Source organism: Daucus carota, chromosome 6 (genome assembly GCF_001625215.2).
Source record: "Daucus carota subsp. sativus chromosome 6, DH1 v3.0, whole genome shotgun sequence".
Classification (NCBI taxonomy): domain Eukaryota; kingdom Viridiplantae; phylum Streptophyta; class Magnoliopsida; order Apiales; family Apiaceae; genus Daucus; species Daucus carota.
This window is the reverse complement of record NC_030386.2, coordinates 19,041,936-19,066,018: the sequence shown is the minus strand read 5'-3', so window position 1 is coordinate 19,066,018 and position 24,083 is coordinate 19,041,936. Positions and strand designations below refer to the sequence as shown.

General features: G+C 35.4%; 3 protein-coding genes across 5 annotated transcripts; 1 reads left to right on the top strand and 2 right to left on the bottom strand.

Annotated features, from left to right (window-relative positions):
• Nucleotides 1–4,469: 4,469 nt before the first annotated feature.
• LOC108226654 (NDR1/HIN1-like protein 1) lies at nt 4,470–5,586 on the top strand. The gene has a single exon (XM_017401646.2). The coding sequence runs from the start codon at nt 4,709–4,711 to the stop codon at nt 5,447–5,449; it is 741 nt and encodes a 246-aa protein (XP_017257135.1). The 5' UTR covers nt 4,470–4,708; the 3' UTR covers nt 5,450–5,586.
• A 6,599-nt stretch (nt 5,587–12,185) lies between these two features.
• Nucleotides 12,186–13,229, bottom strand: LOC108225997 (uncharacterized). Its single transcript, XM_017400950.1, has one exon. It carries the CDS (start codon nt 13,227–13,229, stop codon nt 12,186–12,188), a length of 1,044 nt encoding a protein of 347 aa, XP_017256439.1.
• A 1,510-nt stretch (nt 13,230–14,739) lies between these two features.
• Nucleotides 14,740–23,345, bottom strand: LOC108227964 (CLP protease regulatory subunit CLPX1, mitochondrial-like). Of its 3 annotated transcripts, none has more exons than XM_017403375.2 (15): nt 22,562–23,345; nt 21,617–21,666; nt 20,900–21,000; nt 20,634–20,717; nt 19,613–19,659; nt 19,102–19,176; nt 18,947–19,024; nt 17,923–17,979; nt 17,005–17,075; nt 16,833–16,932; nt 16,442–16,546; nt 16,115–16,177; nt 15,867–15,989; nt 15,238–15,396; nt 14,740–15,031 (listed from the first exon to the last, which is right to left on the bottom strand). In XM_017403375.2, the coding sequence occupies exons 1-15, from the start codon at nt 23,192–23,194 to the stop codon at nt 14,963–14,965; spliced, it is 1,815 nt and encodes a 604-aa protein (XP_017258864.1). In that variant the 5' UTR covers nt 23,195–23,345; the 3' UTR covers nt 14,740–14,962. The 3 variants fall into 3 exon arrangements, with proteins under 3 accessions (XP_017258864.1, XP_063935719.1, XP_017258866.1); XM_064079649.1 differs by having other exon boundaries at nt 20,900–21,025; nt 22,562–22,743; XM_017403377.2 differs by having other exon boundaries at nt 20,900–20,989; nt 22,562–22,743.
• Between the last annotated feature and the right edge of the window lie 738 nt (nt 23,346–24,083).

Below are 24,083 nucleotides of genomic sequence, written 5' to 3'. Positions count from 1 at the left end.
TACATTGACTAGTTTTGTAGTACTAGATTTATGATATTATAGTTTTAAAATTTTTAATTGCAATCTATAATAAATAAGATTTGTAAACCTAGTTAATTATCAAATTTTTTCATTATGTCTAAACGTCCATTAATTTTGTACAACAGAAAATTGTTTTCATCAAGCAAATTAAATGCAAAACTTCTATCTCATTTTTAATATCTTTCTTTGTTTTGGCTATATATATATATATATGTAGGCCCCTTAGTTCATGATAATATTTGGTGCATTGTGACATGAGTACCTAGCTTTTTCTTTCCTTATTTTAGGTTTATATATCTTGGTCTTCAGTATTTTATGTTTTACAGCTCATGAACAACATCATTATTCTTTTTTTTTTTTTGGATTTTTATATATTGGTCGTTGTATATCATGAGCAACATGCTTACAAGAACTTCATAACAACTTTAATGTATAGAGAGAAGTATTTAATTAATCATCAATATTTACATGAATTATAATGTTACTAAGACTTATATAAAATTAATAACAAGAAATATGAGGAACATAATTTCAATTCATATGTATATATTGCATTGTCATCTATGTAAGATTACATTGACGAGTTTTACAGTACTAGATTTATGATATTTTAGTTTTAAAAATTTTGATTGCAATCTAGAATAGACCAGATGTGTTAACATTGTTAATTATCAAATTTTATCATTATGTCTAAATATAAGAGAAATTTATTTTTATTAAGCAAATTAAATGCAAAATTTCTATCTCATTTTTAACATCTTTCTTTGTTTTGGTTCTATATATATAGGCCCCTTAGTTTATGATATTTGGTGCAGTGTGTAATGAGTACCTTGTTATTCTTTCCTTATTTTGGGTTCATATATTTGGTTTTTCTTATTTTGGGTTCATATACCTTGATCTTCAGTATTTTATGTTTCACAGCTCATGAACAACATCATTTCTCTTTCCGTATTTTGAGTTTATGTGTTATCTTTTGTATATCACGAGCAACATGCTTACAAAAACTTTATAACAACTTTAATATATAGAGAGAAGTATTTAATTGATCATCAATATTTACACGAATTATTATGTTAATAAGACTTATATAAGAATGATAATATCTGAGAAACATGATTAAAATTTATATGTATTGCATTATCACCTATATAAGATAACATTGATGAATTTTATACTAGATTTATGATATTTTAGTTTTAAGAATGTTAGATTGCAATCTAAAATAGATTTGATGCGTTAACATTGGTAATTGTCAAATTTTATCATTATGTCTAGATATCCATTTTTGTTCAATAGAAAATTGTTCATATTCTTTGGTATAGAAGTTTCAAGTATGTAGAACCATTGTAAAGCACCAGATTAGTATAATAAAATTGTTTTTATATTAATAGATAAAAGAATTCTAAATTTTTCAAATTTAAAAGTCCACTCACATAAGTATTTATAATATATTATATATTAATCTATATGTATCATGAGTGTTTAAATTCCAACATCAGCGATTACCTACCAACCAACCTCTCTATTTTGCAAATATTTTCTGATACGTTTCAAATTTCACTCTTCCACACTTGTTTTTTTGGCTTTTTCTAAGTAAACACCTCTAACTTCCGCTCTACACATCTGATAATTGCAAAGACTTTTTATATAACTAGACATATTTTGTGAATCAAGACTCTTATAGTATAGTTGGTAGATGTATATAAAATTATGATCAAGAATTATTATTGATTATTAACGCCTTAAAAAAGAAATGCTCTTGTTAGTAAATATTATCTATTCTACTTTATATGCATAACTACAATAAGCAATTCCATATAAGAATAGTTAAGAAAATCAACGGTTGGAACTTAATAATCACTACAAGAAAAATAGTTTAAAGCGGCCATCATTAAATTCGACCGATCAGATCGCTTATGATAACGGTCATTTTTATTTTGTTGTTGGTCATAATTATTTGGTCGCATGTATACCTAGTCGCTTTTATCTAGTCATATTCAATGGCGATCATCTTTGATTGTCGTTTATCACGTCGCTTTTAATCTCGAATTCGATAAAAATGGAGCAAAGTTCACGCCTTTCTTAAAATAAATTTCATAATTAAATTCGGCGCTTATGTAGAGCCGGCCAAATTAAAATCTATATTACCAATTACAAGTATTACTATATTAAAATATAGGAAAATCAGATTGTAGTGGTGGAAGGCAATCAAGTTGCGGTTAGGGAGGAATCAAGTCGATGATGAGGATGCTAATGGATATATGTATCCTCTATTTATCTTTGGTAGTTAAACATTTTGCAATCTTTTGCAGTTGGACATTCAAAATTTTTGAGATCTCTTGTCAGTCATTTAATGTAGAATTATCAGGTAGTATGACGAGTAAATGCAAAAATTATTCGGTTTGTATGATGATCAACAGTTTGATTTGAATTTGTTTATTGTTGTTATTTTCATTACAATCCTATTTTATTTTTAAAAAAAACAATTGAACAATTTTTGTGTGGTGTGTACATGTGGTAATATATTTATACCAAATACATATTATGGTATGGCCTTGTTAATCGGACTGTTATAGTTGAACTTAAAGAATATGTGAAAATTGGTAAACTAAATTTAATTGTCAAAATTAATAAACTCAACAGAATTTGTTGAAATCAATAAACTCAACTGAACTATTCGAAAGTAATGAACTCAACTAATCTGGTCGAATTTGAAATGGAGAGAAAACTGAAATTTGAATTAAACGGTCGGTGAAATTTTAAATTTTGTCAAAATTTCAAAATTTGTAGGCTGAAAAAGTTTGAATCTTAAATTTTTGAGCAAAATAAGCTTGTTGTTGATCACATTTAGTTGATAAAAAATAACAAATTTGGCCAAGTTTGTTAAATAACAAGACCTGAAACTACGTTGGAGAAGGCTAATGCCTCAGTCATGGAGCTAACTGCTAAGTTGGGGACATGTGACTGTACACGTCGTGATGAGCTGAAACGTTTTGGCCCTGTTTGGGAATTAGCTGTTAGCGGATCGAATTAGCTGTTTTGACTAGCTGATTCAATTAGATGTTTTGACTAGCGGATTGAATTAGCTGTTTCTCGTAAAACTGTTTGGTAAATAGCTGATTGATTAGATTTTTCTAACATAAACCAAAACCGCTAATCCAAAAAGCTCCTCAAAGTAGCTTTTTCAAAATTAGCTTTTTGGATCCAAACCTTTATTTCAATCCGCTAACTACCAAACACTACTATTAGCTTATTTTAGTGGTCAAACCTCTAATTTTGCCCCAAACCTCTAATTTTATGTCTGTTCAACATATATAATGAGCTTGAAAACTTTAGATGGAAATAGGCGAAACTAGAAAAGAGCTTGAAAAGGCAGAGATGAAGTTGCCACTGCTTTTGAGGATGGATTCAACGTCACTATTGGGAGTTTTAATTAAAAAGGTTGGGATCAATGTTGCTGGGATCACCTTTTAAGATTACTGTGATGAATTGGCCAAGGAAGAAAATTGTTTGAGAGCTGAAGGCCTGTCTAAAGGAACGAAACGTAAGTAATAGATGTATGCCCAAGGCCTCACTGAGGGGATACAGCATAAATTTCTAATCCTGCTGAGATGGCTGCAAACTTGACAAAAAAATGAGTAATAGAGAGGTCAGGCGCAGAGGTCTATTCACATCATCTTTGATTTGGTGAGTTCTGGAGAGGTTTTGCTGATATCACTCGCGGTGTTCATCCACAGTTTTCAAAAATGAACATTTTTACATTTAACCAGCATATAGGATTTTAATATAGTTTACTAACCAAGCAAAATTTAATAGCGAACGCAGCATTGTATCCTTGCGGATATTATTGGTGAAATTGTGTTTTTAATGGGTATTTCCCTTGCACGGTCCGGTAGATATTTTCTACTAGTTCCAGAATATACGAATGCACAACGGAATTGAAAATATTGACGGAAAATGATATATAGGGGGCGTGTCAAGTTAAGACACTTATAGTTTTTGTGAACAACCGACAAAATTTTGTAAATTTTATCGTTTTTCATTTCGTGAGCAAGCCAGAGACCAATCGGACGATCATCCCTTGAACTTGTACATGCTTAATTCAATTTTACATATTAATAACAGTTTCTCCAATGTGTGCCCATGAGCACATATTAAGAACTAAATTCTGCTAGTATTTAGCTCATTTTGATTGATGTGGTTGTTGTATATGCAGGAGTCCACTATATTAAGAAGTATGAGCCGACAAAATGAGTTAAATGCATTGCTTAGTATGTGTTGGTGGGTGCATCACAGAAAAGCCGTATTAATAAATGCAACCAGACCTTTGTCTAGCGCCCAACTGATTTTGACTATGACTCATAAATCTCAAAACCGGCCCTACGTGCTGCCCACTGATTCCAAAGAAGAGAAATGCAGAATGATTTGTAAGAACAAAAAAGAAACGTCTACAGTTTTCTCCTCTGTTGTTCCACGTGTCTTACATGTCGATTACTCTTTATTTCCCCTGTACAGTTGTTATGCTCATGCATCACCAGCTTTGCTATCTTTAACCTTTAATTGTCTCATCTGAATTGGCAGAGTCTGGAGCAATTCAACATATATGGTACAAAGAGAAGAACTACAGCATCATAACTATCCAGACAAACACAGCACAATTTTATGTGATTAGTCTTGACAGAAGGCTATGGCAGAAGATCCTAAAGTAGATGGGGAGCCGAGCAAGGTCACGACGACAGCAGCAGATGGCGGTCTCAAGGGGAAATGGAGACGCAGATGGGGATACGGAGGATGGAGTAGCTATGGCAAGAGCAAAGAATCATATGCTGGACATATGTGGCGCTCCTTTGCACAATCTATTCTCGTTTTGCTGGTCTTGTTCGCGATCATCGCTCTGATACTCTGGCTAGTCTACCGTCCCCACAAGCCCAAATTCGCGATAGTGAGCGCTGCAGTCTTCAATCTCAGCACAAGTACTCCCCCTTTCATTGCCACCACTATGCAATTCACAATCGTGACACGAAACCCCAACGACCATGCCTCAATCTACTACGACCGTCTCTCAGCTTTCGTGTCCTACAGAAACCAGAGGATCACTCCGCACCTGAGCCTGCCACCGCTGCACCAGCGCGAGGACAGTACAGTGTCATTTGCCCCGATTCTCGGGGGATCTGCAGTGCCCGTGTCCTTGGATCTGGCCAATGGGATTCTTATGGATGTGGAGGGATATGGACTGGTGCAGCTTCGTGTCGTGTTGCAGGGGCGGGTCAAGTACAAGGCAGCGGGTATCAAGACTTCGCACTATGATCTCTATGTCACTTGTGATATGCTGCTTGGTTTAAAGAGAGGGATGGTTGGTCAAGTTCCTTTGCTTAATACTAATCATGATCCAAATCAAGATCAGCATACTTGCAAAGTTGATCTTTGATCAATCTGCACCTATCTATGAAATCTGTTGGCTCCAGATACTGCTCTTAATTACTAGTCTCCCTTCACAATTATAATAAAATTGGGCTAGTTCAATATTTTTCTTTGTTTTGGCTTTATATATGTAACTCCGTTTTGTTTTATTTAATCTCGGAATATCGCTATATATATTTTGTAGCTATAAAATATGTCTTCCCATTCGTAAATAAATTTTCTGAAAAATATGAATATCGTCCTGTCTTAGAAATTATATGTGTGTTTTGATACTGTAACACCTTTCGTAGATAAATTTCACGAGAAATGTTATGTTGGCATATCTTGAAGATTAAATATGTGTATTCGTTCAAATTATGACCACAAAAATTCCAATAAATAGTTTGCAAATTTTAGCCTAATGGGTTCGAGTCTAAATGAAGGTAAACGCGTATAATGTATTTCGAGTCGGAATTAATAGATGGAAAATGCATGAGGTACAAAATCTCTCATGTGTTAAGTTTTGATTAGAATGGTCCTTGTATTCACATAAATAGTACCAATTAAAAAATCTCATCTCAATTACCATGTCATCTTGTGTAAAATTTTGTACCAAAATTTATGTATATAGCACTACTCTTGATAGATTTCATAACTGCTTCCCAACATATATCTTCCTGGATACTGCTAAAGGATAAGTATAAAGCCATGCATATCTGCATGATCTCATGGCTCTGGCTAAGGTTTTGGATTTTGCTTAGATTTCAACAATTTGCATGTTTAGCGTTTGCCATATATAGCTGTAAAGTTTGTTAGCAACACACCGGGCTGTACATGCAACCAAGCGAGTATGATTCATGAGTCATGACTAGTTGCATTCAAGAAACTGAAAATCCGGAGAATTTTATGAAAATTATAACTTGAAATCAGCTTTATAAGCAAAAGCTTATAAAAACTTTTGATGTGTTGCCCATTTTATATGCAAAAATTGATATTATTTTTTGGGAGTATAACAATGAAAAAGGAATAAAAAGGAATACCGAATTAGAATACCCGTAATGAAACCGACCGATCCTGAATTCCAAACGTTATATTTCCGACTTTTAACATGTCGAGACAGGAATAAAACCCCACCATTCTGACTATTTGTAAAGAGCTCTGTTCTAAAAATCGCTGATTAATCACGATTAATCACCGATTAATCCCTGTTCCGTAGCTCCCCGAACTGATTAAATTTCCGATTAATCACCGATCAATCCGATTAATCTCCGATCAATTCAATTAATCCCCGATTAATCCTTGTTCCGTGACTTCACCGATTAAGTCCGATTCCCGCTTTTTACAACACTGGTAAAGAGACCTTTTGCTCCTAGCATGCATGGGCCCACCTGTCTAGAGAAACGTGTGGGACCATGCAGATTACGGGAGTCTCACCCAGGTGGCAACACACATGGATGGTACGGGTCAAAACTGGTTACCGTTACAATCGACTAATTTTTATGAAACCGACTAGACCTCACCATTGTTTCCAATCAGGTTTAGACCAAAATCAATTGTTACTCTTTTTTAGATAACACCAAAGGTATTTGTTGCAAGACGGAAATCTGATGAATTAATCTCTATTCTTTGGAAAAATCACATTAATTATCTGTTATTCGGATTATCAGAAATGTTTACTGCAATAGGATTGATTGTGTTCTTTGACAATTAAACTAATGCCATCTTTTCTGGCAAAAGAAAAAAAACAAAAGCTAATGCCATCTTTTTTTACTACCATGACTTATTGTTCATACTCATTTAGTTTTTACCCAAGCTCGATACTTGTTTTTCTGCCTAATAATATCACTTCATGTTCTACTACTACGGGTGGATAGGAAAGAATGATCTGATTGATCATAAATTGGATTTTGTTTTCTAATGCTTTCTACCAGAGCTTTTCATTTAACCAAAAGATAGATAATTTGAGGGCATGGATTAGCTGCAGTATTGGAAGTAGCAATATCCTTCTTGTTCATGCAACTGCAGAGAATTATAAAATGATAAATTCAATCTAATTATCTTTATGTGAAAGACATCTATGTGCAGCGGCGGAACCAGGATTAATTTCGACCCCGGGCTAAGTATTATTAAAATTTCAGCAAAAAAATTAAAAGTAAATATGCATACCTTAATAGGTTAAGTGGTGACATCTTTACTGCCTTTTTTTAGGAAGGAATGGATGACAGCTGAATTCTACGATTTTGCATATTTTGATAGCGTTGTAAGATAACTTTATCGTCTATATCTTTAAATATGGTCTTCTCGATGTAAACCACCATGTTAAATGGGCTATTTTTTATATATAAAATCATTTTTTAATTTGTCCTCGGGCTAAAAAACTAAAAATAAATAAATTATACTTATTATTTTTTTCTCAGCCGGGGCTGGCGCCGGGGCTCGCCCCCCCTTGGTTCCGCCCATGTCTATGTGAGAACAGAGGAAGTACACACATATCAAGTGTATAAGTAGAGAATTTTCATGTTTTTGCCCCTATAATAAACATTGCAGAATTATTAGCCAATCTTTTTAAGTGTATATAAACCATTGTAATAGGTCACTGGAGCTTTGGTTTAAAAAAAGGCGACGAGAGCTACTACATGTTGGTATGTAACCTGATTTTGTTGTAATGGCAAATTATTGGGAAACAACAAACAAGGTACCATACTACCATGGGAATGCCTGGAAATGAATCAGTTATGCAGAAGCTAAAAATCTCATTAAGGTTTAAGTCCTTAGCTTCGGTAGTGAATTACAACTAGCATGGAAAAAATTTCATAGTTTTGTTAGATCATTTAAAATTGACAGAGAATGTGTGGATTGTTACTATTTCCCTGGTGTGCACATGCAGTTAATAGAAAACTGGCAACCAATTAAGAAGGCCACTGATCATCAAAAGGATTATATCCAGCACCTATAATTTTTTCCGCACACTACTTCTAGCATCCTTATACAAAAAGTACGACAATCATACACGCAAAGAGAAAGCCATATATGTGTCATTTTCCGCATACCTCAGGTTGTCAATTAAGATGCCCAATCATCAAAGGACTGCATCCTACAGAAATATATTTCCGGATGATCAAGTTGGGGGACTAATTGAAGGCCGACCCTTGTGTACATTTGGTCCCCTACTAGAGTGTAACTCACTTATAGAAATGTAAACTGTATTTCTTGAAATGAAAAGAGAAGCTTACAGATGAATATATACAAAACTGATGCACCAACTTCTAACTACTTTTCCCGCTTAAATCCGTTTTAAACTATTTACAAAACTACCCTGACTTATTTACTATTTGACTGCTGTCTCCCCAATACACCCTCAAATTGGGAGGGCGGAAAATATTGAAGGCGCCCAATTTGAGCAGATGCTGTCGAGTTTTGAGAGCAGTGAGAGGCTTGGTAAGTAAGTCTGCAGGCTGAAGATGTGTAGAAATATAGGCGGGATGAATAAAACCACTTTTGACTTTATCTCGAACAAAATGAACATCTAACTCGATGTGCTTTGTCCGTTCATGCAACACTGGATTGTCTGCAATGCTGATAGCAGAAGTGTTGTCACAAAGCAACTTGATAGGAGTTGGTATCTGGAAATGTAACTCAGTGAGAAGATCAAAAATCCACTGTACTTCACATGTTGCAGAAGCAAGAGCTCTGTACTCAGATTCAGTAGAGGAACGAGCTACAACATTTTGTTTCTTACACTTCCAGGAGAGAAGTGAATTGCCAAGTAATACACAAAATCCAGAAACAGACCGTCTGGTCATGGGACATGTTGCCCAGTCAGCATCACAACAGACTTGCAGAGATAGTGAACTATTAGCTGAGAGAAGAAGGCCTTGTCCTGGAGCATTCTTGAGATATCTAACCAATTTTAAGGCTGAATTTCAATGAATGTCAGTTGGTTTAGCCATGAATTGACTAAGTATATGCACAGGATAAGACAATTCAGGCCTGGTAATGGTTAAGTAGATCAGCTGTCCAACCAATCTTCTGTAACTGGAACCATCAGCCAGAGGTGTACCAGTAGTAGAACTGAGATTATGTTGAACAGGCAAAGTAATAGCACTAGGTTTTGAACTTAAAAGACCAGTATTTTGAAGTAAATTCAAAGCATACTTTTTCTGATGAATATAAATCCCATCCTTAGACCTGGCAATTTCAATGCCTAAGAAATAGTTGAGATGCCCAAGATCTTTAACTTTGAACTGAGTATTGAGAAAGTCTTTAAATTCTGTTATGTGATTTTCCAGTGATCCAGTAAGAATAATATCATCTACATAGACCAGTAGCAGTAAAACCAGCTGATGTGTGAATGAAGAACAGAGAATTGTCATATTTTGACTGCTGAAACCCAAATACTAGTAAAGCATGAGAAAATTTATCAAGCCGTTCTCTAGGAGCCTGCCTTAGGCCATAGAGAGATTTTACAAGCCTACAAACTGGATTGGTGCCTTTGAATTCTGGTGGAATGATAACTCCTTGTGGGATTTGCATGTACACCTCTTCATGTAAATCACCATGAAGAAAAGCATTAGTGATATCTAACTGATGTAAAGTCCATTTCTGAATAGCAGCTAGTGACAGAACAATTCGAACTGTAGACATCTTTGCCACAGGGGCAAATGTCTGAAAATAGTCAAGACCATGAGTTTGAGTGAAGCCCTTTGCCACTAGTCTGGCCTTGTACCTATCTAAAGTACCATCTGTTTTGTATTTGATTTTAAACACCCATTTACAACCAACAGCTTTCTTGCCTGGAGGTAAAGAAGTAATTTTCCAAGTATTATTGGCTTCTAATGCATTCAGTTCAGTTTGCATTGCAACACACCATAAGGGATCAGTAACAGCCTGTTTGTAATGAGTAGGCTCAAAGATTTTGGCAGAATTAGCAACAAAATGCTGATATGATGTCTGAGATGAGAAATTGAGTCCACTGTATGAAGTGGATACTGAATGGTACTATTAAGATTACCCTTAATGGTTGAAGGAAGACCAGTAAAATCCTTGAATTTTTGTGGCAAAACTCTTTGTCTTGTTGGTCTAACAGGAAGTTGGACACTTGTTGTTTTAACAGGATGTGTGACAGATGGTGCTATCTCCCTAGATGGTTGCTCTTGAGGTGGAGAGGAAGAATGATCTGGTGATATAAGGGGTGATCTGGAAGGAGATGATATATGTATATCAGGGGGTGATTGAGAGCTGAAATGTGGAACTGTTGATGAAGCTGAAATGTCATCAATGAATGAATTTTCAGGAGGAAACATCAAAGTATGCTCCTGACTGAGAGATTTTTGTTTGTAAGGAAAGATTGACTCATAAAAAATTACATCTCTTGATGTGAATATAGCATGTGATTTCAAATTGAGTAACCTATAAGCCTTTTGACCATGAGGATACCTTAAGAATAGACACTTAACAGCTCTAGGAGAAAATTTATCTGCTCTTTTTGCCAAAGTGGAAGCATAGCAGAGACAACCAAACACCTTAAGATGAGAATAAGATGGTGATTTGTTTAAGAGAAGAAAATAAGGAGTTTTATTTTGTAAAACAGAACTAGGGGTTCTGTTAATGATGTATGTAGCAGTAAGAAGGCAGTCTCCCCATAAATGAATAGGGAGTGAAGCAGTGAATCTTAAGGCTCTAGCTACAGACAAAAGATGTATGTGCTTTCTTTCAGCTCTTCCATTTTGCTGAGGAGTATCAACACATGAGTGTTGATGAATAATACCTAACTGAGCAAACATGGAATTCATAGAATGATTGAAGAATTCTGTACCATTATCTGAGCGTACAGTTTTAACAGAGGTATTAAAATGATTTTTGACATAATTGAAAAACTTGTCAAAAATAGCAGGAACTTGTGCTTTGCTGGACAACAAATAAGTCCATGTACATCTACTATAATCATCCACAATAGTCAGAAATGAATGACAAGTAGAATAGGTGGCATGCTTATAAGGTCCCCAAAGATCACAATGAATTAGTTCAAAAGCTTTTGAAGCTCTGCTGTCACTTACACGAAAAACAAGTCTATTTTGCTTAGCAAAATGACAAACTGAACAATGAAATTGTTTAGGTACACTGATATGAGGTGAAATACTATCAATTGTTTTTATTACATGTAATGGAGAGTGCCCCATTTTGTCATGCCACAATTGATTAGCAGGAATAGATGTGGAACTGCAACTCACAGAAGGAATGGAGTGTTGAGAAGTTGCAGAAGGAAGAAGAAGTTTATACAGATTGCCATGAAGAGTTCCAATCCCCAGTACCCTCTTCTTCATAGGGTCCTGTATGATACAGTTATGAGAATGGAAATAAATGACACAAGAAAGATTCTGACATAATTTGCTAACAGATATCAAGTTAAACTTGAAATCTGGTATAAGCAACACATCATACAAAGTGATGGAAGGAGTGAGTTTTAGAGACCCCTTAAAATGTACCACAGTTGACTGTCCATTAGGTAAACAGATGTTTATAAAACAAGGGGTAAGATTCTCCAAGTGATCATTATTGCAGGTAATGTGATCTGTAGCTCATGAATCTAATATCCAGTCTGTTGTAGAGTGGAAATTAAGTAAACAAACAGAAGTCATGTAAGAGCATGAGAAAGCAGGAGAACCTGATTGAGGTGGTTCCTGAGAAATAGCAGCAGATGGAGTCTGTGCCTGACTTAAGAGATTCATCATCTGTTGGTATTGGACTGGAGTAAAGCTATTTGCCTAATGCTGAGAGTTGTCAGACTGCTGTCCAGAATCTGCAAGAGTTCCAACTTGTGCTACAACCTTGTCTTCAGAAGATGAGGCAAATCTTGTGGTTCTCTTATCTGTAGAACCTTGCTTTTTTGGTGGAAAGCCAATGATATGAAAGCATCTTTCCTTGGTATGATTTGTCCCTTGACAATGAGTGCAATACAAATTCCCTTTCTTAGTGTTAGACTTGCCATCATTCTTCTTGAAGGGTGGCTTGTGAAACCTGTTGCCAGATGAGGGGTTTGAGGTCTGTTGGCTCAAGAGAACAGCTGCTTCAGTGGAAGATCTTCCACTATGTGACATGTTCCTTTGCCTCTCTTCTTGTTGAAGTAGTGCCAGAACTTGATTCATAGAGGGAAGAGGACTCATCATTAGCAATTGACCTCTGATATTAGTGAAGTTATCATTCAGTCCCATCAAGAATTGAGTGACCTTCATCATCTCATCATGCTGAGCTTGTTCAAGTTTTGCAGTGCAGGTGCACACAGGAGCTTTAATAGCATTGGTGAAATCATCATACAGTTTCTTGAACTTAGTATAATATGCAGAAATAGTAAGTCTGTCTTGAACCAGAGAAGACATTGCAGTTCTGAGCTCAAATATCCTAGGTCCATTGTTCTGTGTGAATCTCACATGAAGTTCTTTCCACATTTTAGTAGCACTTGCAATATAAACCAGACTTGATCTGATTTCAGGAACAATGGAATTCAACAACCAGGTAATGACCATGTCATTACATCTTTGCCAGTGATCAAAGTAAACAGACTCAATCCCTGGTACTTTGTATTTATCATTCACAAAACCAAGTTTATTCTTGGCTGATAGTGCAAGACTCATCGAGCGTTTCCATTCACCAAAATTATCACCATTAAGTGCTTCAGATACTAAGATCTGTCCAGGATGATCTGATGGATGCAAGTATAGAGGATGACTAGTCTCTAGACTTATGGATTGAAAATCAGAATCTAGGTCAACATGTGTAGAGACATTTTCATGTTCACTTGATTGAGACATAGTGAATTGACTGAAGAAATGACTCACAGAAGATCAACTACTCAAGAAAAACTAACAGATTCTTGTCAATTAGATCAAGAACAACACATCAATTTCTCAATGATTGTGTCAATATAACAAACCAGAATGAATGAATTGCAACAATTTCAACTCAATTCATTATTCAGCTATTCTCAATTAAGCAGAATCAAGAACAGTAACGAATCAAAGAGTGAAGAATCAAGAACAGTAACGAATCAAAGAGTGAAGTGCTTATCTGATAACTATTGTGAATTCGTGATTGTTGTAGAGTGCGGAATGTGTGAAGATGTGATACGATGATCTCGTCGTGACGATGAAGTTACGGTGATGCGGTGGTGATGTTGCGGTGGTGAAGCGATGGTGCGAACCAGAGTGGATGTGTGCGATGGAGCGGAGTAGCGAGCCAACCTGGCTCTGATACCATATAGAAATGTAAACTGTATTTCTTGAAATGAAAAGAGAAGCTTACAGATGAATATATACAAAACTGATGCACCAACTTCTAACTACTTTTCCCGCTTAAATCTGTTTTAAACTATTTACAAAACTACCCTGACTTATTTACTATTTGACTGCTGTCTCCCCAATATCACTGCTCTGTATTTCACTTTCTGTGGCTCTTTCTTTCCCAGAGGTAGCAGACCCTTTTCCAGATATGCTCGGATGTATTTCACTTTCTGTGGCTCTTTCTTTCCCAGAAGTAGCAGACCCTTCTCCAGATATGCTCGGATTAGAGTCATCCAGTTGATCTCCTAGTGAATCTCTAAGCGAACTTTCTTATCGAGTCATGGGACTTTAACTTTGATCAAATATATGGACCCGGTCAGATTCTGAGTCTTGGACGAAGTCAATCTGGACAGGACATCAGTTCGGCTGTTATTCTCCATGCCATTTAGTTCGAAAAATTCAAAGAACAAGGCATTATCACGTCTAGCGGCTTAGGCTTTGATTTGACGCTCTCCTTGCTCGTACTCTCCTGAAAACTGCTTGACCACGAGTATCGAGACACTGAAAGCTCTCAAATGTCGGACTTCCAAGATATGGGTTAGGTCCATTCCTGCCAAAAGCGCTTCCAAGAACCTGATGGCCTTACAGATTTCGAAAGTTTAATATGTAAATAATTCAGAATAGCATATCTAGAATTTAGAAAAATATAAAGAAATGAATGAAGATGACAGGAGTAATATTTTCTGACAGAATCAGATTATTTAGTCCAAGACATGTTGATTTCTTGCTCTGCTTCTGTCTGAGACTCTGAGTACTTGTACATAAGTTGCACGGGGATATCTTTTTTGCTGCTTCCTGTACAGAGTCATTGTCTTTCTAATTAACAAACATGTATGACATACGTTAATAAATAATATTTTGAATCATTTCTTTCAACTCTGTTATTTTGCACATTACATTGTTACCAATTCGCCCAATCGGTTGGGCTGCATTCCATGCACTGTTACTAATCTGGCCATCCAGATGATTTTATATGTTACAATAAGAAAAAAAAAGCTGTATTAATTGCATTGTCAATCTAATGAGAACCAAATATATTATATTACACGCATCATCCGCGCACAATAATCTACCAGCTATGATACACCAGACACTTCAACTCTTGTTAGTTTATGAAATCAAGGAAAACCATCTCTATGAACAAATATATACACCAGGGCAAAAATAAGATACGAGCTTGTTGGCTTAAAACAGTGACAACAAGTTTACAAGCTCATTGCTCTTTTTAGAACCTCTTGCTCCACCTCGTGCACTTCCTTGACTGCTGCTGCTCCCTGAAATCACATCCCATCATTTTATTAAAACATCATCACCTTTTAGGCTGAATACGCTGTTGACCATTAAAAATTAAACTAGTTTTTATCACATGATTTCTTACTTCCATGTCATGGGAAATGTAGGACTTGGAATATCCATTTCTTTCTTGAAAGAATAAATTGCAATTATGAGTTCTTGACACAGTTGCATAACGAATACATACCATCTCGTCTTCTGGTTTCCACTGATAAAGATATTCTTCCAGAGCATTATCTCCATAAAGAATTTTAGCTCCGCATCCTGATCTGCCCACTGATCTTACGGAATCTTCATCAACAACCACCCCATCCACACGGTCTTCACCCATTTTAGCATCAGGAATCTGCCAAAAATGCAAATAAAATTATGACAAAAAACAACACATCCACTGATATAGCGTGATCCCAAACCAATATCAATAGATGGTATACATTCATCTGTATTTTCAGTGTAGCAAATTGTTTGAGGAATACAAAACCTCCACAATATCACGAAAATGGCTTCATATATGTAGATTAATTATTTCAAGACCTTACAACAACTATAGTCATTTTAGTATAACCCAACACAGGTAAAAGGTACCAATTAGGATACTTCCAACATGCACCAAGACATAGGGAAATCATCTTGTTTCTCCATTTAAGAAAATATAATACTAAATAATTTGGAGCAATGCTGATTTCAATGTCAAAAAGGGACCTGATTATGTACCTCACAAAATTAATTTATATATCTACGTTGCGGAAATTTACATCATCTACACCTTATGTTCCCACCTCTATGGACTATGTCAAAGAGGGACCTGATTACTACCTCAAACATTGCCTCCACTAGAATATTTTCAAGTATTCCTCTCAAGCCTCGCGCCCCGGTGTTCTTAGATAATGCTTTCTTTGCAATTATTCTCAGAGCATCATCTGTAAAATGTAGCTTAACCTGCCAGAGTCAAAAACTAAAACTTAGCCACAACATTATTCCATCAGTACCAATTGCTATCAGGTTGCCAAGAAATAAATGCCAAGATCAAATATTTACAGCAGACTAAAACATATGTAACTTACATTGTTCATACTGAACATTTTCCGATACTGTCTACACAGAGCATTTTTGGGTTCTTTAAGGACCTAGCAAGAAGAATCATACCTAAATTTAGAAAAGAATATTTGCACAATGAGTATATAAACATCTACATAATATTTATATAAAACTTGTTATAATTTTCAATACAGGTGCAATAAATATAAGTCGAATATAGCATCTACTATTTCAGTTACATTTACAGCAAAGCACTAAAAACTTATTCATCACTCTGCAAGCATGCCCAACTTCCTCTGAAAGTCATGAAATAAAACAAGTGACTGAACAGGGTTATAAACTATTGAACACACCTGAACAAGTTGATCCTCATCCAGAGCAGATAAAGTCACTAGAACAGGAAACCTACCAACAAATTCAGGAATGAGTCCATAAGCAATAAGATCACCAGTTTCAACCTGCAATACAAAGGCAGCTTTAAGGCTAAATCCAATATGTCTAAAGCTTAAAGGTATGCCAAGGAGCAACTTCTTTTAGACAAACACAAGTGACCGTCTTAAAAGGCATACAACTACCTCTCCGATTAAAATCTACTTTTAGCTAAAATTGCTAAACTAGCTGGTAGATAGTAAATTTAAAGAAGTGACACATGAATTTGGTAAAAAAACCATTAGTAGAACAGTCATGAAGTAGAATATCTACATGCAGTAGAGAAACCATTTTAGGCTGAAACTTGAATCTTACAGATTCCAGTAACGATGATGTCACTACAGCATTAGTTAGTCCAGCCACTCTCATATTGGCCCGAATAGGAGCTCTAAAACCAATGGATGATTCTTCTCGTCTGAAGTATAAGAAATGAAAGTTCACATTTCTTAAAAATTTTGCCAGCAAGCAAAAACAGATAATATTCTACCTCTCAGAAATGGTCTTCTCCAAATCAATAAATGCTCCACCGCATATAAAAAGGATATTTTTTGTATCAATCTGCCAATTCACAAGCCAGATTAATAATATTGCTGCGAAATCAGCAAAAATTGGAAAAACAATGTCTATTTGTATTGCATCAAGAAAAGAACTAGTAGCGAAAGTTATCTAACTTTCAAGCTGTCCACTATATATACTTTGCCATTTTGCATTACCTAATAAGTCTAAAGATACCGTAATACAAGTCGGTCTATTTATATATTTGTTTGAACTGGGATGTTCAAATCCAGAATTGAGAAAGGGCCATAAATGTGGTATGGTGTGTCTACTGACATTGTGCTAGCTGAAGCTACTTCTTTTTTGTGGCCCCTTTATAGAGGTAGTAAGTAGCAACCTCAATGTGCAAGATCTAGCTCAATTCTCCATGAAAACACTTATTGATGTATATTAATAATGTAAATAAGTTCAAATGGTGGCATGTTTGTGCTAATATTGATTTAGCTGGTCATATGTAAATATATCCAACTTTAAAGCCAATTGGAATTTAGAGTGTCAAAATTTCACATTTCTTCTTAGCAAAATTGTGTGTTCACTTGTTCATTATCACCTTAAAAAGTGAAAACAGCAAATCTTTTATTTTTAATATATTAAACAAAAGTCATTCCTTACACTTCATTAAGTGTGATCCATATGCAGACTGACAATAATAGGTGACAACATGATGCTATTAACTCTACGATTAAGGAATCATAAACAGAGTTACAGGATACACAAACTTTACCCAAATTTATCATCATTACCACAATTACTAGGGATAAGTAAAATCATCAGAGGTCACAGTCAAAAGTAATACCACAATGGCCATAAGTTTTAAACAAAGGGTGTCTATATGAACATTGCAGCTCACCTGAATAGTATCACCGCGAGAATGCTTCCGAGCCCTGGTATCTGGAACATTAACAATCTACACAACAAATATGGTCCAAGTTCACCACCAGAAATGATGATAGAAACTTCGAAACTGGAATTTAATATTATGGAAACAGGTGAATAGTCGATGATTAACGGCATAAAATCCTCTCAGCATAAACTCTTCCAAGGGTTTATACACAATGCTGGCCACATACATAAATGCAAATTCTTTGTTCAGATTTTAATCTCTAACTGATTCCCCTCCACGTGATAGAAGGCACAATATTGTTCTCTCCAAGTCCTAGGTGGGAAAGGCGCACGCCAAGGCGTTCAGCTATATATAGGCATACATTTTACATATTATGGGAACAATTTTATTATTTGCAATAGTAATGATAACAAGGTAACATTAGTTCATTTGATCAAAGTGCATAAACTTAATTTAGTTTTGTTTGTTAATTTTGAGACTGTTGTTATGAGTATAATGTTTAATTCTGTTGGTACAAGTTTAATGTTACCACTCAAAGACCAAAAACAAGGAAGATATTCGAAATCAAATTAGTTACAATAAAAAAATAATAATTAATCTATATAGCTGAACACCTAACTCGCCTAGTGTTGGCCTACACGTAGGGGCCGCCGACTACCTCACCCAGTGTACACATAGGTCTCGCCTGATTTGCGTTGCCTATTGGAATTAAATTAAACTGGATACCTTCCCATTTTTTAGCGCCATTCCACCTAGGCAACGCCTTCAAAACTGTGTCATGGGAAAGCATAATAATTCTAGATTTGGACCTCACTGAATTGTGTCTTCTTAAACACCAGACAGTGTCCGTCTTTAGGACTTCTATTTATTCATTTATTTTCTTTTTTTTGGGGGGAGGGGGATGTTTATCCAGAATTTGTGCATAGGGCCATTATGTCAAACCGATGGAAGCATGAAGTTTCAGTGCACATTCAATTTAAATAAATAATAACAATCATAGCGGACTGCCAACTCATCATAAAACACTCACAGTCCCTTCCAGCATTTTTAGCAGCGCCTGTTGAACTCCTTCCCCAGACACATCTCTACCGGTATTCAAACTATCAGCCTGCATAGAGTCTCAGCTTGTATTATCACCGAAATCAACCGAAAACCTCATACTTATGCAATAATATCATCCAATACCTTCTTCGTTATCTTATCCACTTCATCAATATAGACAATCCCTTGCTGAGCAGCCTCTACATCAAAGTCAGCAACCTAAAGTCCAAAAAGAATATTATGTAAATAACTTTTATCTGAGGCACAGAATAACAAGTTAAAAAGTGAAAGAGATTATTGCTGCAGTAACAAAATAAGATGAAGAAATAACTTTAATTTTGATATAACATTTTCCAACGCTCATGTTGATGTTCAAACACGAAGCTATTCAAATTATTTATAGCTGTAATCAGGTTTCAGATCACTAATCGACACTTGGACAACCAACAGTTTATAGGTTTAAGAGTTAAGACAGGTAGGACTACTAAGGAGTGATGGTGTTCTAGCTTTTAAGGCAATGATAGTCCTTCTGTTTCATATACATCAAGTATTTGGCATGTCAAATAATTTGAGGCTTCGAGCGATTAAGTATCTTATGTTTTTCAAAATTTATTGCCGAAAATGAGAAACCACACTATATGAACAAAAAACCTACCGTGAGAAGTTTGTGTAATATTGATTCTACGTCCTCTCCAACAAAACCTGCCTGGAGAAAGACAGAGAAGTATAGAGATAAGGGGAGAGACTCACTAGTACCATTAAAAAATTGCTGCAATATAACAGCAGTTATATGGCAGATAAGCAAGCATCAACATAAATTATAATGATAAAATTTGACATACTGTAACTAACAAACAAAATAGGCAATGAAAGTAACCAGAACATAATGAAGTAACCAGAAGCAAATCGTTTTTTTTCCCTAAATGAAGCAAATTGTTGGTGGCACTTATCTTGCAGAGTTCCAACTTCAGTCTAATGTTATAACTCAACTCACAGACTATTTTACAAACAGAATAGAGTTGTAAAATAATATTACTATCAAGTCATAAGTAGAGTGTTTTGTGGAATGCGAGTCATTCTGGTACATATACGAGCTCCAATGAATAGGGTACAAGAACGAGTGAACTTGTTATGAGGGTCGATACAATATGCATAAATTACAACAATATGCCATTGTACTGCAAACTAGAGTTTACTAGTCAAATGCAAAAACTCTAGCAATTACAATAATCAACATTTACACATGCATCAAGGCACCAACCCAAGGAAGTCGAACAGGAATTGCAAACCTCTGGGTTCAGTAAGCTCCTAAGCACCCCGCATTATTTACTATGTTCATGCTACATGCCTCTAATATGAGTACCAGGAGACAAGGATTCAAGTCTTAAAATAATGTTAATGTCAAGGTCATATTAAAATCACCCAATTGTTTGATTATTATAATATAAACATGCTACTGAACATAAAATATAAGTCATTGCATTAAGTCCTGCTGAGCCAATAACTAGTTATTCAAATAGACAAAAGAATGACGGATGATTAATTTGTTTGAAAATCAATTAATGGGTGTCTGTATAAAACCATATAACACATCGATGCACACCAATATAGCAAGTAGCCATATAGTTCAATTTAATTCAGCATGCACTAGATGCAAGGACTAAATTGTTCCAAACCTGCCTGTGTTAGTGCTGTTGCATCAGCAATCACAAAGGGCACGTTTACCACACGAGCAAGCGTTTTAGCAAGTAATGTCTTTCCTGCCCTTGCAATAAAGACCAAACTATAAGTTTTTAGATGGCAGAACGATATACCATGCCAGCTACTTTCAACAGTACAGAAAAGAAAGGTGACAAGTTAAAACACATTTGGTCAGAATTATTTCATTGACACCAGATTAAAAGATAAATTATTATAATAGAGATAAAGAGAAAAGGCAAACCTGAGCCAGTCGGGCCCAAGAGCAATACATTACTTTTTTCTAGCTCAACATAATCATTTTCGTCATTATCTAGTCCAGCATTATCAGGCTCTGCATCAAACCTGGTATTAAGCTCTCGTGAGGTGCCTTGTGCATACATTAGAACCAATATAAATCTCTAACAGTAAATTCTAAAAAGTACAATATCAGATAAAGTATATTAAGTATCACTGTATCAGTCAATAATTACAGTACGAATCCTAATGATTACTAGTATAGCAGATTATCTTTTTTTTGAAATAATGTAACAATTATTTTCCAGAATCAAAGGCGGACTTCTGTTTATAATCAGTGCCAATAAACTTTGTTCATAAACAATATTGGTGACCTGCCTACTTTGCTTTACTCTTCGGATATCTAAAATGCGTCAAGTTATTACCAAATTAGGGTTATAAATTTAATGACTTCAGCTAAATTCCTAATAGTCTGCATACACATAAATACACTAAAGAAGAGTTTGCAGCAGTAACAAGAATAATAATATACAAGGGACTGTTAAAGAGCTTTCTTTTTTATTCTCTTGTTATTTAGAAACCAAAAAGAATATAAGACAACAAGACATATTGTTGTGTATGAAGGTGCAATGGAATAACAAAAAACATATATAAATAAAATAAACTGATGGTACATGGAAAAATACTTGTAATTTGAAATGGAAGAGAAGGCTCAGATACTTACTCCCCGTGGTACACTCTTTTGTAGTGGTTGTAGACTGCCACAGAAAGTACCTAAAGCATGAAGCAAATCAATACTTATGCCAAGTGTCAAGTGTAGCAAATCATTTTTAACAAGAAGGTTATATTCCTATGCAGACTTTAAGACATGGGAAATTTCAAATTTAGTTTCCTTCAGGCCTGTACTAGATATTCGTACGTACTAGATATTCATATAAGTAAAAGCAGAGAACGCTTAAAGTCTAACTCATCCAGGAAAACATTAATCATTATTGCCACAGGATACAACTAATTCAAAATCTGTATATCAGATACAAATTTCAAAGCCTGAAACTATTCTCTCCATGTTAACAGTAACCACAGTTAGTAAAGGAAAATATTTTGTACTCCAAGAAGAACTCTTTAACTATTTGTAACTCACATGCAAAGCAAGTCTAGGTTTCACCAACATGACCATTGAGCCAAGACACATAGAAGTTAACAAACTAACATTATATACTCATAGTGACACACATACCTAGAAATCTTCAATAACCAGTATATTCGAACTCATGTTTCTAAGAACACATAAAATCACGTATATTTATCATAACCAGATCAGAACTTCATCACAAAAAATCAATAACCTCCATAAAAAACTAAAGCTCTGACAGATTTTACCACTTTCTTTCAGTAAAATTTCTAGACTATGTTTCTACAAGAAATTATAAATGCATACATAAACATTTGTATCCCATCCCATGTATTTATCAAAACAAAATCCAAACTTCATAGTAAGATAAGATGCTTTAACATAATCACAATCGTAATAGCTCTCAACTACCTAACAAGAATCATATACCATGCAAAATAACAGAAAAACATAAATTTCACATATAATATCACACAAGCCAATCAAAATCATAATTAAAACCGAATCCGAATTTCACAACACAAACACATTAGCAACCTTTTTCGCTCTCTCTTGCCCGACAACAAACTCATCAAGTCCTCTACATATCTCCTTCGGCGTCAACAACTCCCTCCCTACATTCCCCCCAGCCCACTTCTCGTCCTCTCCACCACACTCCTTAACAACTCTCTCCCCCTCCACTTTCTCCGCTTTCTCAACAACCTCACTCCCATACTCCCTCAACTTCTCCCACATTTTACCCCCCACCTTCCCACTCTCCCCCTCCTCATCATACCCCTTGACTCTCCCAATCTCGATAAAATTCCCCTCCAACGGCTCCAACTTAACCGGCCTAAAATAGAACGCGGTCCGACAATTTCGACACACGTTCAGCGCCTGGTAGATGCCTACCTCACTCTTCGTAATCGACAGCGGCCGGTTCGAGAACAACACGTACATCAGCTTGGCGCAACGTGGACATTTCAATTCGGCGCGTATCTGATCGAAATTGTCGGAGCTGCCTTCGTATTTGTGCCGGGGAAATAGAGAACCTAACCCTAACCCTAGGGGGTGGTGGTGGTGAGGGAGGGAGGGGGTGACGTGGCGGAGAGAGGAGAGGGAGACGGCAGTGAGTGCGGCGCTCGTGAGCGGACGGAGTTTTGATCGGAGAAGTGGAAGTGCGGAGGACATGGCGGTGGTTGTGCGGCGGCGACGGCGATGGTTAGGGTTTTTTACGGTTTTTGTTGGAGCATTATCTGTGTGTGACGGCTGGGAAACGGAAACACTGCAAGGGTGTCCTGGTGCTTTGCGCTAAAAAAACGGGGTTCACTTTTGTTGCTTTAATTTGATTTAATTTATTTGATTTTCGAAGTTAGCCGAGTTTACGATGTATCGATGTTAGAGCATTTCCAAGGGAATCTCTAAATGAGCTCCTAATTTCAAATTTAAAGAGAAAGGTAAGAAATAGAGCTCCAATGAACTCATTGAAGCTCTTTAAAAATTTAAGACCTCATCATCTCTCCTCTCTTTTAAAAAGCATGTAGGAGCTCTTAACATTTTTCAAATGAATATAATATAATTTTCCCTCCAACTTTACCACTAACATTTCTCTCTTTTTACTTTTCTCTCTCATTTATATGAATAAAATATGAATAAGGAGCAAGTATAAAGAGGAGCATTGGAGATAAATTCTTTTTCAATATCTTAACTCACTAGGAATCAAATATTATATTATATTTTAAAAAATAATTTAAGAGTCTCATTGGAGATGCTCTTATCGGCTATTTTATATTTCTTCTCCAAACATGGTTTTAAATATTTAGAAAGTGGATTTCAAAAAAGGAAAATATTTAGAAAGTGGGTGATTTTGAAAAAATATTTAAATTTCCTTTTAAATAAAAGTTGTAATATTTAAATAGCGTGTAGAAAATGTTTTTTACATTTGTATTTATTTATTTTTACTTGATCTAATTATATAAAAATCATTTGAAGATAGTCAAGTGCTTTTAAAATTTGGAGTCTACTAAAAAATTTATTTAAACTTCAAATTTGTATCATACAAATTGTTTTATTTTGAATT

Bases quoted from the DNA above. Each gene is read 5' to 3' on its own strand.
- LOC108225997 (XM_017400950.1), bottom strand. From the start codon at position 13,229: ATGTCTCAATCAAGTGAACATGAAAATGTCTCTACACATGTTGACCTA.
- LOC108226654 (XM_017401646.2), top strand. From the start codon at position 4,709: ATGGCAGAAGATCCTAAAGTAGATGGGGAGCCGAGCAAGGTCACGACG.
- LOC108227964 (XM_017403375.2), bottom strand. From the start codon at position 23,194: ATGTCCTCCGCACTTCCACTTCTCCGATCAAAACTCCGTCCGCTCACG. The intron at 21,001-21,616 runs GTAAGTATCTGA...GCTTAATACCAG, and splicing joins AAAAGAGTGTACCACGGGGA to GTTTGATGCAGAGCCTGATA. The intron at 17,076-17,922 runs GTGAGCTGCAAT...GTGAATTGGCAG, and splicing joins CTCGCGGTGATACTATTCAG to ATTGATACAAAAAATATCCT.